This window comes from Budorcas taxicolor, chromosome 16, assembly GCF_023091745.1.
Source record: "Budorcas taxicolor isolate Tak-1 chromosome 16, Takin1.1, whole genome shotgun sequence".
In the NCBI taxonomy this organism is placed as follows: domain Eukaryota; kingdom Metazoa; phylum Chordata; class Mammalia; order Artiodactyla; family Bovidae; genus Budorcas; species Budorcas taxicolor.
Genome location: NC_068925.1, coordinates 44,591,533 through 44,608,196, shown reverse-complemented (window position 1 = coordinate 44,608,196; position 16,664 = coordinate 44,591,533). Strand labels below are relative to the sequence as shown.

The following is a 16,664-nucleotide window of genomic DNA, read 5'->3' as shown; positions in this document are numbered from 1 at the left end:
AAAAATTGTGGGGGCGGCCTGGGGCCTCCCATCTCACTTTTCAATGTGGTGTTACCGGTGGTGGTGGCTTGATGGGTGGACATGCGGGTTAGTTCCTATCAGATCCTGTTAGCCTTGCAGCTGACATGGAAGCACAATGAGGAAATTAAATGGTTTATGATCATGCATGTGGCCCGGAGAAGAGAGGAGCTGGTGGTGATGTGTCAGAGGTCCCAGGACTGTCCCCACTCGTGTGGCCACTCCCCAGTAAGGGGGGTCCATGCTGCACTGGTCACCGTGGCACACAAGGGACACCGTACTGGAGCCAGTCTCTTCAACCACTGCCTTCTCAGTCAGCTGGGTCAGATGCTGGGCTGCCTCTTAAAAATTTATTTTTGGCTGTACCATGTGATGCAGGATCTTAGTTCCCTCACCAGGAATCATACCTGGGCCCCTGAAGTGAAAGCACTGGGTCCTGACCACTGGACCAAAAGGGAATTCCCCTTAGGTTGCTTTTTTTCTAGCTGAGCATATTCCCAGAATATATACAAACTCGGGGATGAACATACACAAGCAGGAGGAGAAAGATGAATGTTAAAACACCATCCTGCACTTAGAAGCCTAGTATCAAGGCCACTCAGATGGCTGTTTCATTGACTGGCAGCATGCCTGTCTCCAACTACTGAGGGTGAAGATGTTATAAGAAAAAGCCAGAAAGCGGCCCTTGACAGGTTGTCACAAAGAGCCAAAGCCAGGAGGTAGTAAACCCTGTGGCTACACTGAAGGAGAAGAGCCTGACTGTCAGCAGCACGTCTCAATTCTGACAAGGAGATTACACACAACATCACTGTTAGGGATTGAGATCTCTAAGAAACATTATTTAGAATTTATTATCAGGCAGGACAGAATATCTAGACATGAGTCTTTTCCTGTCTGGTGGTTCAGACACACAAGAAGCAGGAGGTAGCCTCCCAAGCCTGGCCTGTGAGATTTCAGCAAGGTGTCTCAGGCAGTGGGATGGGGTGAGATTTGATGGAAGGGGTAAAAGATATTCCCATTAGTGCCTCGCATGAATGAGTCATTTGCTCTCACTTCAGCTGGGATCGGCACGGGCAGAAAAAGGAAATCCCATGATGCAATGGGGCAGCATAAGGCAAAGCAGCAGCTCAAGACAGTGTCTGGGACCCAAATGCAACTGGGGTGTCGCATGCGGAATGGGCAATGAATGGAGGTCTCGTCTTTAAATGAAACACAAGAGTGAACCGTAGGCAAAAGAGTCCAGGGACCTGCGGAGGCCAGAGGCACAGGCTCAGTTTCATTGTCACTTTCAACTCCTGAATACTCTGTAGAAAAGCAAGACAGACAATATAAAAGGACCAAGAGGTTAGGCTCTTCAGAACTGGACCTTGAAAATTAGTTTCGAAAAGTTACCAAACCCAAAGAGAACACTTCGCCTGTCATCCCTCTTGACACACTCCACCTGGATGAAGCTTGTACATCATCACCTTTTACGACCCCAGTGCTTCTTCCCATCCTTTTAAAAAAAAAGTTTAAGTGTAGTTGATTTACGAAGTTAATCTGTGCTGTACAACAATGTGATTCAGCTACACACACACCCTTTTTCATATTCTTTTCCATTATGGTTGATCAGAGGATACTGAATATAGTTCTCTGGGCTATACAGTAGGACCATGTTCATCTTTTTCCAGTCTTTTATTTCACCTTCCTATAGCCTCCTTGCCAAAACACAAGTTGGATTCAAAATAAGACAGTGAAAGCTGTGCGCTCAATTCACTGATCGCAACCTGCCCAGGCAGGACCCAGCCAGACGGTGGCTGACGCTGGTGGCAGAGATGGGCCCTGTGCAAATGGTAGCCCTCCCGGACAACAGCGCCAGCCTTCCTGACAGGGACACATGCATCGGCACCCAAAGGTTGGTATGTAGTAAATGTGTATGACTTTTGAAGGCTCGAAGGGAGTACATAATTGGTCGAGACTTTGACTTCCAAAGGATAGAGGAAGGAAGGCATTTTTAACCAGTTTTTCTGAACAGGAAGGGAGTCAGAGATTAGGGAACTTAACCCAGAGAAATATACTCAGTGACGGCTCGGGGACAGCAGCTGCTGCCCCCACCAGGCGCCCACCCACCCAATAAGAGGACAGAGTCTCCACTTTCTAGACTGCTTCCCTGTGTCTGCCCCACCTTGCAGAACAGGCCTCTCCACCTTTAGCTTTAGCTGCAGATGAGTGGGCTCCAGGCCAGGTGTGCACAGGTAAGCCCTGGGGCCCACACAGCTCCTCTGTCTTCACAACCCACAGTTAGAACTGATGTTTCTGTTGATGCCATGAGGGGGCCTCTAGCCTGAGTTCCCCATGGTGAATTTGAAAAGAAAGGGATCTCAAATCCCCTGAAAGGAAAAAGGAGATCTTTTTTCCTGTTAACTACAATTTTTAAAAACTTGTGTTTGGTTTGGAGATGTAGGGAGATTTTTCTGGCTGAGGATGCCGAGAGGGCTGAGGTAGAAAGAGATGAGAGAGGGTGAAAGTGACGGCCATCTGACAGCAGAGGCACCAGGACACGAACAGGAAGGCAGACTGGAATGTGAGGGCTTATTTTAACCCATGCAACAAAGTTCTCAGAATACAAAATAACACTTAGGTTGGCCCTTGTATTCTTATTCAAGTCTTTACTGAGACACTGTGGAAGCTAACATGAACTGAAATTTTAAGACTAACACACACTTCCGATATGCCTAATAATTTATTCCTCACTCCTTGGTCTCATGTTCCCATTTCTTACAAACCGACTGTCACCAGAATTAAATCTGGGGATTCACTGAAGAAGTTCACTGTGAATACTGTCATATTCCTTTTCATTTGAAAGGATCTGCAGGACAATTATGAAATTCAGTCCTCCTAAAAGCAGCAAAACTGTCCTGGAAACTGTTGTTGTTCAGTTGCTCAGTCGTGTTGGACTCTGCAACCCCATGGACTGCAGCATGCCAGGATTCCCTGTCCTTCACCATCTCCCAGAATTTGCTCAAATGATGTCTTGGAAATTAGGCTCTTTCATAAATTTCTAGTCTAACTCCAGGTAACAACACTTCCACAGATAAGGAAAAGGAAGGCTGATTTAGCAGGTACATGTGATGATGATGACACCCTGCAGTCACACAACAGAGTCAAGGGCAAGGGGTGGAGGCGGGGCCCCATGAACCTCAACGGCAGACCAGGGGACCCATGAACTTGGGTGGGAAAAATCACATGCTTATTTTCACTAACTTCTAATATTTAGTTTTCCCTTTCCTTATAAATGTCAGCTACAAATGACAAGAATATTGGAAGAAACCGTGACTTTGCAAACAGAAATCAGGTCCCATCGCATCGACAAGCCCCTTGCTATTCTGACTCACAGCAGTTAACAGATGTGCCTGGTCTTCACACGTAAACAGTGGCACAAATGTACTGTTTCACAAACAAGGGCTTTAAGCAGTTTCATAACTGTATGTACTCCAATCTAATTGGTCATCTTTGAAATCCTATGTATTTTATTTTATAGATTCATAAGAAATTATCCTTCTGAGAAGGGATCCTCAGGCTTCCCAGACTACCAGAGGAATCCATGGCACAGAAAAGGTTAACACTCCTCGTTCGGTGGATCAGAGACCCTGGCCTGAGTGCACCAGCTTCAGGGGTTCAAACCCTAGTGCCATGTGATTGGCTGATTAACACAGCTTGCTTCTTTTCTTCATCTCAGTTTTTCATCTGTGAAATAGGGATAAAAAGAGCTTCTGCCCCACAGACGTATCACTTAGAATTAATGAGATAATGTATGTTAAGCCATAAGCACACAGCCTGCCACTTAGAAAACAAAAATAAGCTGTATCGTCTTGCTGGTGATTGCCAACACATTCCATCTCGGTCTTTTGGCAGAGACGCCCACAGACTCTTCTCTAGTCCTCACTGAAGTGCTTCTACCAGGCTACCAAGCACACTCTACCAAGCAGAGATGTCCACAGACTCTTCTCTAGTCCTTCTACCAGGCTACCAAGCACAAACACTCTACCAAGCAGAGACGTCCACAGACTCTTCTTTAGTCCTTCTACCAGGCTACTAAGCACAAACACTCTGATGTGCCCTCTGGGCCAGAGAAGCTCACATTATCTGCTGTTTCTGTGTTTTTGTAAACTTTCCAATCAACAGATTAATTTATAAACATGTTCCTCAACACACTCTCTCTCTGCACAACGCTCCCTCCCAGGCCCTCAGGAAGGGCGTTCCCATCCTTCACTGCCTCCAGCGTCCATCACAGAGCTGCCCCAAAGCCTTGCACAGCAATGCCCCCAGAAAGGCAACAGCAGGCAAAGGAATGAAAAGGTAAAGGACAGGACAGCAAGGAAGGAGAATTCTGAGAAGAGCCTGCTTCTATTAATATCAACACAGCAGAGAAAAAGTAGACTGAAGGGAAAAGGGGTACCCGTGACCGTTACCTTGCCAGCAAGCCCCAACCACAAGCTGGGTTTCGATCTTGGATGGATGAAGTGGGTAATCTTCAGTGACAGAGAAGGGCTCATGAGGGACACCGTCCACGTAGAGGGTCACACTGGGGATTTCCACGTTGAGGACATAGTGATGCCATTCCTCGTCACAGACCTGTGGGGCCAAAGGAAGTGTTAGGTGTGTAACACCCCCCTTCCTTCTCACCTTCTCACACAACTGGACACGAGAACGAATTTCTGTTTTCCTAGAACGGAAAGGATTTAAAGCAACAACAGGGACTTCCCTGGTGGTCCAGTGGTTAAGACTTTGCCTTCCAATGCAAGGGGTGTGGGTTCCATCCCTGGTCAGGGAACCAAGATCCCACATGCCTTGTGGCCAAAATATCAAAACATAAAACAGAAGCAATATTGTTAACAAATTCAATAAGGACTTAAAAAATGGTCCACATCATCAATAAATTAAAAAAAAGGCAACAAAATATGTCTCTTCCCACCGTGTCTCACCCAAAGGGCCCAGGTGACAACCACCTCAAGGACATGTCAGACTCGGGGGGCAGGGAGGGGCACTTCAAACAGTGAGCTGCCCAACCCTCTTCCGCCAGGAGCGTGACACCAAGGAATTCTATTATCGGCAGGATGGACACCACTTGGGGGGCTGGCAGTTCCTTTTCTGGATCAAAATGAAAAACACCTCCCATCTCAGAACGAGGCCTGCTGTGCATCATGTGCTTTCCTTTCTCGCCTCAAAGGTGATGCTCTATACAAGTATGAACATAAAGCTCAGGTGGCCAAATTCAACTGAGTTCCTCTCCTATCACTGAGTATCTCCCTTGCTGTCACACGGGGAGTGCTGGTCTGCAGTCTCCGAGGCCCCAGCTGGTCTGGCACTGGCCTGATTTCTGGCTTATATTTTATGCAAGAACAGGGACAAGCAGAGAAGGAGATACTGTGGGATGAAATTTCTAAACATGCCTTTCAAAAAGTTTGCCCAAAGCTTCCCTGGTGGCCCAGTGATAAAGAATCTGCCGACAGATGCTGGAGACGGGTTCAGTCCCTGATGTGAGAAGATCCCGCATGTGGCAGAGCAACTAGGCCTGTGCGCCACAACTGCTGAGCCCACGTGCTGCAACTACTGAAGCCCACACATCTTAGAGCCCATGCCCTCCAACAAGAAAGGCCCCTGCAATGAGAAGCCTGCGCACTCCAGCGGGGGAGAAGCCCCTGCTTGCCGCAACCAGAGACAAGCCCAAGCAGCTATGAAGCCAAAAATTAAATAAATAAATGATTTCTGTTTTTCTAAGTTTGCCCAATTTACCTTTTAGTTCTAAGAAATTGAACCAAGGAGAAATCAAGAGCTTAAACAGGCCAGAAACATCAAAATAAATGAAGACATTACCAAAGATTACTCCCAAAAGAAAAGCAACTGCTTTTGAGCCTGAGGAAAAATTCAAACCTATAACATTGTATATATGTTTACTATATGCTCATGATATGTGTGTATATAAATGTGTCATCACATATTTCTAAATAAAGGAATTACACAGTAATTCACTTTTGAGATAGGTAAGATCTTAATTTTAGTTTAAATCTTTATTTCAAACAAGTTCTGTAATAGAAGTTTCTTCAGAAAGTGATTTATATTACATTCCTAGTTTTACAAATATTACAGGTTTCTAGGGGATTAGTGGAGAAAGCAATGGCAACCCACTCCAATACTCTTGCCTGGAAAATCCCATGGACGGAGGAGCCTGGTAGGCTGCAGTCCATGGGGTTGCTAGGAGTCGGACATGACTGAGTGACTTCACTTTCACTTCTCACTTTCATGCATTGGAGAAGGAAATGACAACCCGCTCCAATGTTCTTGCCTGGAGAATCCCAGGGACGGGGGAGCCTGGTGGGCTGCCATCTCTGGGGTCGCACGGAGTTGGACACGACTGAAGCGACTTAGCAGCAGCAGCAGCAGCAGGGGATTAACAGAATAACACTGTACTTAAATATCAGCAATATCTGGTCAAAGTCCATGAGCATATTCTGAGAAGAGAGTAGTCAGGTTCCAGTGCATCGCTAAGTCATATCTGACTCTTGTGGCCCCATGGACTGTTGCCCACCAGGGTCCTCTGTCCACGGGATTCTCCAGGCAAGAATACTGGAGTGGGTTGCCATGGCCTCCTCCAGGGGATCTTCCCAACCCAGGGATCAAACCCGTGTCTCTTCTGTCTCCTGCACTGGCAGGTGGGTTCTTTACCACTAGCGCCACCTGGGACCACTCCAACTACTCACTTTACATCAACAACAGCCTCGCTCCCCTTTGTGTGTGTGTGTGCTCGGTCACTCAGTTGGGTCTGACTCTCTGAAACCCCGTGTGCTGTAGCCCACCAGGCTTCCCTGTCCATGGAATTCCCCAGGCAAGAATACTAGAGTGGGTAGCCATGTCTTTCTCCAGGGAATCTTTCTGACTCAGGAGTTGAACCCAGGTCTTCTGCATTGCAGGCAGATTCTTTATCAACTGAGCTACGCAGCAAGTGAAGATAGCAGTAGAATTAATAACTTTTTAATTTCCTTGAAAACAGGGAGATGAGGAGAGTAAAACCCCAAGCCACAGACAACACCCACGACAATACTGCTGATGAGGTGACTACATGAATGCTGAAACAAGCCAGGTGGAGAAAAGCAACAGGGTTTCAGATTTCAGGAGATACCAGAGGGTGTGAAGCCACATAAAAACAAAAAAAACCTTTATAAAGACAACAGAAGGGAGAGTTCAAAACTTAAAGCTATGGGGAAAAAAAGTCCTGCTGATCAACTGTCTCTTTTCAAAGTGTAGGAAAGCTAATTTCATGTAAAACTGAGGGTGGGGGAGTGGAAATGATCATGACTCAATTCCACATGAAGTTTTTAAAAGGAAAAGAAAAGACAACCAAAGGGAATAATATCCCTTCAGCTAATGAAAGTCATACCTAACAAAAGAGATGAGAATGATGATCTATTATTTTAAAATATGCTAAAAGACATTAGGAGAATGACATAAAACAGTAAAAACCAAGTTCATAATTAAAGCAACTCACTACAAATTCAATGCCATCCCTATCAAGCTACCAGTGATATTTTTCACAGAACTAGAACAAATAATTTCAAGATTTGTATGGAAATACAAAAAACCTCAAATAGCCAAAGCAATCTTGAGAAAGAAGAATGGAAATGGAACTGGAGGAATCAACTTGCCTGACTTCAGGCTCTACTACAAAGCCACAGTCATCAAGACAGTATGGTACTGGCACAAAGACAGAAATATAGATCAATGGAACAAAACAGAAAGCCCAGAGATAAATCCACACACATATGGACACCTTATCTTTGACAAAGGAGGCAAGAATATACAATGGAGTAAAGACAATCTCTTTAACAAGTGGTGCTGGGAAAACCGGTCAACCACTTGTAAAAGAATGAAACTAGATCACTTTCTAACACCACACACAAAAATAAACTCAAAATGGATTAAAGATCTAAATGTAAGACTAGAAACTATAAAACTCCTAGAGGAGAACATAGGCAAAACACTCTCTGACATACATCACAGCAGGATCCTCTATGATCCACCCCCCAGAATTCTGGAAATAAAAGCAAAAATAAACAAATGGGATCTAATTAAAATTAAAAGCTTCTGCACAACAAAGGAAAACATAAGCAAGGTGAAAAGACAGCCTTCTGAATGGGAGAAAATAATAGCAAATGAAGCAACTGACAAACAACTAATCTCAAAAATATACAAGCAACTTATGCAGCTCAATTCCAGAAAAATAAACGACCCAATCAAAAAATGGGCCAAAGAACTAAATAGACATTTCTCCAAAGAAGACATACGGATGGCTAACAAACACATGAAAAGCTGCTCAACATCACTCATTATTAGAGAAATGCAAATCAAAACCACAATGAGGTACCACTTCACACCAGTCAGAATGCCTGCGATCCAAAAGTCTGCAAGCAATAAATGCTGGAGAGGGTGTGGAGAAAAGGGAACCCTCCTACACTGTTGGTGGGAATGCAAACTAGTACAGCCACTATGGAGAACAGTGTGGAGATTCCTTAAAAAATTGCAAATAGAATTGCCTTATGACCCAGCAATCCCACTGCTGGGCATACACACCAAGGAAACCAGAACTGAAAGAGACACGTGTACCCCAATGTTCATCGCAGCACTGTTTATAATAGCCAGGAAATGGAAGCAACCTAGATGTCCATCAGCAGATGAATGGATAAGAAAGCTGTGGTACATATACACAATGGAATATTACTCAGCCATTAAAAAGAATACATTTGAATCAGTTCTAATGAGATGGATGAAACTGGAGCCGATTATACAGAGTGAAGTAAGCCAGAAAGAAAAACACCAATACAGTATACTAATACATATATATGGAATTTAGAAAGATGGTAACGATGACCCTGTATGCAAGACAGCAAAAGAGACACAGATGTGTAGAGCGGACTTTTGGACTCAGAGGGAGAGGGAGAGGGTGGGATGATTTGGGAGAATGGCATTGAAACATGTATACTATCATGTAAGAAACGAATCGCCAGTCTATGTCCGATGCAGGATACAGCATGCTTGGGGCTGGTGCACGGGGATGACCCAGAGAGATGTTATGGGGAGGGAGGTGGGAGGGGGGTTCATGTTTGGGAACGCATGTACACCCGTGGTGGATTCATGTCAATGTATGGCAAAACCAATACAGTATTGTAAAGTAAAATAAAGTAAAAATAAAAATTAAAAAAAAATAAAATAAAGCAACTCAGAAACGAGGTGACAGGATACAGAAATGATTTAAATGAAAGGGACGGTTACAGTAAAAAAGGTGAAGAATATCAACAAAAGATAAAAAAGAGTCCCCAGGGAGGAAAACCAAAGCAATGAAAAGAACACCGAAAACCCTGCATGAAATACCCAAACATTTGAAACTAGATACTAAAAGGGAATAACACATATTTGGGAAAACAGACCTAAAACCACCAAGACGTATTCATAAAATTAAAAAGAAGAGGAAGAGAAAGAAATACATCCTATGATCATCCAAACAAAAAGGCTAAACATTTCATAAATGAAAGAAAATCAAGTTGTTGTCAGAGTTTAATAGCAACATTTTATGTTAGAATTCAACGGAGAGATTTTCTGTTCTTAGAAATCTTACATCTGAGCCAGAGATGAGATATCCAGCCAAAGTGACCTTCAGTATAAAGGCCACAGACAAACTACTAAAACAACATGTAAGAACTTAGGAATTAACTGTTCCCATGAGCCCTTCCTGGGAACACACTTCCTACATCCCAAGTGACCAGAAAACAAATGCCACAAGGATAGTGATACTGACCATTGATGGCTGCTTACATCACGAACAGAAGAAACCAGACCCAGGGCTTAAACAGATCAGAAACATTAAACCGCATTCTGATTAGGTCTTTAGAGCCCACTCCCAATGTACAGGGTACAAAGAAAAGAGAGGAGGGACCTCCTGGGTGGTCCAGTGGTTAAGAATCTGCCTTCCCATGCAGGGGATGCAAGTTCGATCCCTAGTCAGGGAACTAAGATCCCACATGCGGAGGAGCAACTAAGCCCACGTGCCTCAACTACAGAGAAGCCCACGCACTCAACGAAGAGCGCACGTGCAGCAACTAAGACCCAACACAGCCATGAGGAGGTAGACAGACAGACAAATAAATAAATATTCTTAAAAGGAGGAGCAGACAGAGGAGCATGTTACATTACACCCCAGGGAAGCAACCAGTCAAATCTAAACTCTTGAAGACTATGGGACTAAAGCCTGATTTTATTACCAAATGCATTCCAAGGGAGTAGAGGAGAGTCTATAGATTAAAATAAACTCAAAAAGTCTATCAGTCACAGTCAATCCCAATGTGTGGCCTCTTATTGGATCCTGATTCAAACAAACAAAACTGTAAACACAAAAACACCTATGAAACAACCTGAACACTGGATGGATATTGAGAAATTATTAACAGTGGAGGTAACAATGAAATAAGACAGACCAAGGGCTGATAACTGCTGAACCCACCTGAAGGGCGTGTGGAGTTGTGCCTTATACTCATCTCTCCACTCTTACCTGTGTCTAAAATTTTCCATTATAAAGTTTCAAAAACATGTAAACAGAAGAAACTAAACACTGGGATGCCCCTGGCAGTCCAGTGTTAGGACCCTGCTCTTCCCCTGCAGGGGGCATGGGTTTGATCCCTGGCTGGGGAACTAAGATCCCCCATGCCGTGGGGTGCAGTCAGAGTTTTTTTTTTATTTAAAAGAAAAGAAGAAACTAAATATATAAATGCAGACTATGATTATGAAAACAGAACTATACCTAAAATGTCTACCTACGCTGCAAAAAAATTTTTCTGGATACCTTTCTTAGTGTCTTGAAAAAGTTTATGACAATGGTTTCTGAGAAAGAAACGATCTAGGTGAATAAAAATGACAACAGTGAGAGATGAATGCTGTCACCCGGACAGTGACCTCATCTTTCTGCCAAAACACACTTCCTCCCTCTCGTGTGGGCTCTCATGGATCCATCTTGCAACAGTTTCAGACAATGTTACATGTCACCAGCTATAAGCACATATAACACTATGTCCGCTCATATCTACTAACTCCAGGAGACAAATAAATTAAGCCCAGGCCAAGGGTTTCCTTCTTGTCCCAACTGTAAATCATGAGGCAAAACAAGCTGCTGTGATCGTAATGGAAAGGCTTTCTCAGTTCACAGCATCTCCGTTTCCTATAATGGCACCGATTCTTTGCACATGACACTTGCTTTTTTACCACTGTAACTGCTAGGAAATCAGCCTTCCAAAGATATGACATCATCACGAGAAGTATAATATGATCTAATGCCCAAACTGTAAACTCCCAAGACTAGCAATTCATGTGATGCCTGAAAGATGTCAAGACTGCTGGTTCCTTGAAAATTTAAAATATCCCCTGAATTTGCTGAGGCACCTAGAGTCCTGGGCACAATTTGGGAGCCAAAGACTTAGACATGAATAAACAAATAAAAGGATCTCAATTTTTAAGTAAGCGCTGCTTATCTCAATAAATTATAACATAGTATTTTATATTTGAAACATACTATTTCTTTATATAGGCGCTCCTTGGAGATACCACAGGTTTGGCTCCAGACCACAGCAATGAATCAAGTATCACAAGAAAGTGAGTCACATGAATTTTCTGGTTTCCCAAAGCATAAAAAGTTATGTTTACACTATACCATAGTCTATTAAGTGTCCAACTGCATCATGTCTAAAAAATACCTGTGTCTGTGTGTCTGTGTATTTTAGTCGCTTAATCATGTCCGACTCTTTACGACCACATGGACTGCAGACTGCCAGGATCCTCTGTCCATGGAATTCTCCAGGTAAAAATACTGGAGTGGGTTGCCATGCCCTCCTCCAGGGGACCTTGCCTGACCCTGGGATCAAAGCCAGGTCTCCTCTATTTCAGGCAGATTCTTTACTGTCTGAACCACCAGGGAAGCCCAATTTAAAAATACTTTACTAAAAATTGCAACTATCATCTGAAAATGCTTAGGACTTCCAGGGCAGTCCACTGGTTAAGATTCCATGCTCTCAGTGCAGGCGCCGGGGTAGGGGGGGCACAGGTTTGATTCCTGGTTGGGGAACTAAGATCCTACATGCTGCAGAGTATGACCCCCCAAAAAACCAATATCTGAGAAGTGCAATAAAATAAGGTGTGCCTGTATTAATATTTTATGTGTAAAATACACACATGTAAAAAAACAAAGTCTTTCAATGTAAAGGAGTCCAATGGATTTAATGTGCCAATTATCCTATTACCCACAGACACAGAAATCGTATAATCTTCAATACACCGTGCCCATAAATAGTTGGTCCTGTGCAAGGTTTCAGTGCCCATTTACTCTCTCTGAAAAAAATCCTATCAGTGAGTTTTCCATTCCCTCACCTGACTCAGCTTCCAGTGGAATTCTGCAGGTTTGTATTTCTTCTCTTCTGAAGGATCCTGACGGAGGAGGAAAACCAGCCGGCAGCCGTGGACATAGAGTGAGTAACGGTGTCGGTTCATCTCTGCAGAGAGAAATTCTACTGGTAAACCGCCAGCTTAACTCACTACTCACCAGGCAGCTTTCGCAGAAACTAACACCTGTGCCCAGCCATTTTTATTCTGGCTGGCCAAAAATTAATTGTTATTTTGCTGACACTTTGTGGGTTATTACATTCAATGGTTACACCTGACACATCTGTAAATCTTCTCCAGCACCGTGAGTTTCATTTTCACTTTCTGCATGAGAATTAATCACTAAGGCTTTTTGTCTTTTTGTTAGTTGAATAGTCACATCATCTGAAGTATAACTATATTCTGAAGAACTACCATCTTATGAGACTCCAGTATACGTGTCACTCAGACAATTAGAGAAAGTATCTGCATAAAATTCACCAAAGAATTCTTTTTCACTCAAAATTTCATGATGCATCATTTTAATAAACTTGTGTTTACAATATACACAAACTTGGAACAAAAACCTAAGAGGAAAATGTGAATAACAACTGTTAAGTTGTGCAGTGAATCCTTGATCAATTTTAAGTTCTAACAACTTAACACACTGATGTTAATCATATTATTCTCTAAAAATGTGCGTCTCCAGTCAATAAAGTGTTAAGACCCAAAGGAGAAATAAAAGCTGTCATTCCTTCAGTGGATTTTGAAGACAGTTTTACCAACATAAACGAACTCTCCAGGGTAGGCCAAGGCAGGGTTTAGGACAGATACACTTGGGTTTGGGGCTTCCCAGGTGGCACTAGTGGTCAAGAACCCGCCTGGAAATGCAGGAGATGTAAGAGCTGCAGGTTCAATCTCTGGGTTGGGAAGATCCCCTGGATGAGGACACAGCAACCCACTCTAGTATTCCTATCTGGAAAATCCCACGGACAAAGGAGCTTGGAGGGCTGCAGTCCATAGGGTCACACAGAGTTGACAAGACTGAAGCGACTTAGCATGCATGCAAATACACACACTTGGGCTTTACTGAGAAGTGGAGTCTGATCCACTGAGTAAAACTAACAAATGCCTAGATACCAGTGCCAGATCTTGAGCAGAGACCCACAAGGGTCACCAACAGCCTGTGGGAGCCTTTGTGGTTAGAATAAATGCGGGCTCCAGGCTCCACTGCAAGGATGTCCCTTACAGCAAAGCTGACCTACCTGTTTTGTCTGAGCTGCAAAGAATCGTCTCCTTCTTCTTGCCAAATGGCCCGTGCCTCATCCACACAGAGATCGTAAAGGGCTCCTTGGGGTTGACGGACATGATGCCATCCGGGACCCTCACCGCCTGAGTGCCGTTGAACTCGAAGACCTGGTCGCTGTCATGGCCGTTGTCCGTGGGAAGGCCGACGGTCCAGTTCCAGGAGCCTCCTGGGGAAGGCAGCAGCTCAGCCGTGCCAGACGCAGCACCTGAAGCAACACAGAGACGCTTATTGTGCACTGTGCGATGAACTCAAATGGGATAAGCATTTCAAGGCCCACAAGGTACAGTCTTTATTTTAAAATTACTATTGAAACATAGTTAACTTAAAATGTTGTGCCACTGTGAGGTACACAGCAAAGTGATTCAGTTATACATATATGTATTATTTTTTTACATTCTTTTTCACTATAGGTTGGTACAAGATATTAAGTAGAGTTCCCTGTGCTACATAGCAGGTCCTTTTTATCTGTTTCATAAATAGAAATGTGTATATGTCAATCCTCTGCCCCTTCTCCTTTAAAAAGCATAAGTTTGTTTTCTACGTTTATGCATTTATTTTGTAAATAAATTCATGTGTATCTTCTTTTTTCTTCTTAGATTCTACATATAAGTGATATCATATGATATTTATCTTTCTCTGTCTGGCTTACTTCACTTAGTTTGATAATCTCTAGCTTACTCCTTGAGGGGAAAGTTATGACCAACCTAGATAGCATATTCAAAAGCAGAGACATTACTTTGCCAACAAAGGTCTGTCTAGTCAAGGCTATGGTTTTTCCAGTGGTCATGTATGGCTATGAGAGTTGGACTGTGAAGAAAGCTGAGCGCTGAAGAATTGATGCTTTTGAACTGTTGTGTTGGAGAAGACTCTTGAGAGTCTCTTGGACTGCAAGGAGATCCAGCCAGTCCATTCTAAAGGAGATCAGCCTTGGGATTTCTTTGGAAGGAATGATGCTAAAGCTGAAACTCCAGGACTTTGGCCACCTCATGCGAAGAGTTGACTCATTGGAAAAGACTCTGATGCTGGGAGGGATTGGGGGCAGGAGGAAAAGGGGGCGACAGAGGATGAGATGGCTGGATGGCATCACGGGCTCGATGGACGTGAGTCTGAGTGAACTGGGAGTTGGTGATGGATGGGGAGGCCTGGCGTGCTGCAATTCATGGGGTCGCAAAGAGTCGGACATGACTGAGCGACTGAACTGAACTGAAGTCCATCCATGTTGCTGCGAATGGCATTATCTCATTCTTTTTCATGGCTAAGTAATATCACACATACATACTTTATCCATTCATCAGTTGATGGACATATAGGCTGCTTCCATGTCTTGACTATTGTAAACAGTGTTGCTCTGAACACTGGGGTACATGTATTAAGGTCCCGTGTTTATCTTAATGGTTAAACAATTTGCTAATTCAGTTTTCTTTTCCTCAAAACTAAGAGTTTTTATTACTAAAAAGATTAAAAAATAACCGTGGTTATTATCTTTAAAAAAAAAAAAAGAAGGAAAAGAGGAGTTTTAACTTTTAAAAACTGTGAATCACTATGTTGTACAGCAAGTATACTTTAATCAAAAAAAAAGAAGAAGCATTACTTGTGATCTTACCCCACTGTATACACTGTTAACATTTGGGTATAAACACTTCCAGTCCTTTCTTTATGAATATACACGTTATTAAAATATGTATAATGTGTATGAAAATATATTATAAAAATGGAGTCCTACTATGTACTTACATATATGACCATTCACAGTCTAGAGTACAATTTAAAGTGTCTGAACAGCACTTTATTGTATAGAATTTGTACAATAATTGATTTAACTGATCTGTCCTGTGCACAGTCACCTCTAATTCTTTTCTGTGATAAACCTTGCGTCGACAAGCACCTCTGTATGTATGTCTCCATGATTATTCCCTTAGGATAAATTTCTAGAAACGGGATACTAAGACAGAGTACATGAGACATTTTCACAACAGTTGTTAAACATTGCCAGGCTCAATTTTTTTTTTAATTTGTCCACAGAGAATTCTGCAACCTCTCCCAGCCCCTGGACCCTTAACTTTCCTATTCCTAGGATCAGCAGGACTAGGCTGGAACAGACTGGTCTTTCAAGTATCATCCGATCTCAGTCCAAATCCAAGCTCAGGCTCTTTTTAAAAGTGTGAGGTGACTCAGCCTCCCTCAGTCTCAACTAATTCCTCTGGAAAGATGAGGAATAACTCCACTTGCCTTTGTGGGCCTGATGGGACGATAAAGAAAATAACACATGTGCAAGTAATCTAGTGTATAGGAAGCACTCGGACAGGAAATTCTATCTTTGAACTGTTCTGCTGAGAAAATGCTTATTTAATATCAAATAAATAATGGCAGCAGCAATATGGATGAAGCAAGAGACTATTGTACTGAGTGAAGTTAAGTCAGGAGAGAAGGAGAAATATTCTATGACATCCCTTATATGCGGAATCTTAAATGATAGAAATGAACTTACAAAACAGATACAGACTCATAGAGAAGGAACCTATGGGTGCCACGGGTGATGAACTGGGCGGGCGGCAGGGGGGTGGGTGGGGAGGTGGGGATAGTCAGGAAGTTTGGGGTCGACACTGCTATATTTAAAATGGATAACCAACAAGGACCTACTGTACAGCCCAGAAAACTCTGCTCAATGCTATGTGGTGGCCTGGAGGGCAGGGGAGTTTGGGCAAGAATGGATACAGATATATGTATGGCTGAGTCCCTTTGCTGTTCACCTGAAACTATCACAACATTGTTTGTTAACTGGCTATACCCTAGTACAAAATAAAAAGTTTTAAAAAATAAAAAGCTAAAGAAGAAGAATGGCATTATGAGAAAGCATGGTTTTTACATTATACTTACATAATTTAAAACAGAAAGTACTCCA

The 16,664-nt window shown here is 43.0% G+C and overlaps 1 protein-coding gene across 4 annotated transcripts in view; it reads right to left on the bottom strand.

The window, feature by feature from the left end:
- Window positions 1-16,664, bottom strand: part of CLSTN1 (calsyntenin 1) — a 77,364-nt gene that overhangs the window by 6,683 nt on the left and 54,017 nt on the right. For 2 of the 4 annotated variants that reach the window (XM_052654196.1, XM_052654197.1), the window contains 4 exons: window positions 13,719-13,967; window positions 12,463-12,584; window positions 4,470-4,632; window positions 1,266-1,322 (listed from right to left, as the gene is read on the bottom strand). In XM_052654196.1, coding sequence (XP_052510156.1) covers window positions 1,266-1,322; window positions 4,470-4,632; window positions 12,463-12,584; window positions 13,719-13,967 — 591 coding nt within the window. The remainder of the gene's footprint in view (window positions 1-1,265; window positions 1,323-4,469; window positions 4,633-12,462; window positions 12,585-13,718; window positions 13,968-16,664) is intronic. The other 2 variants (XM_052654198.1, XM_052654199.1) reach the window with 1 other exon arrangement.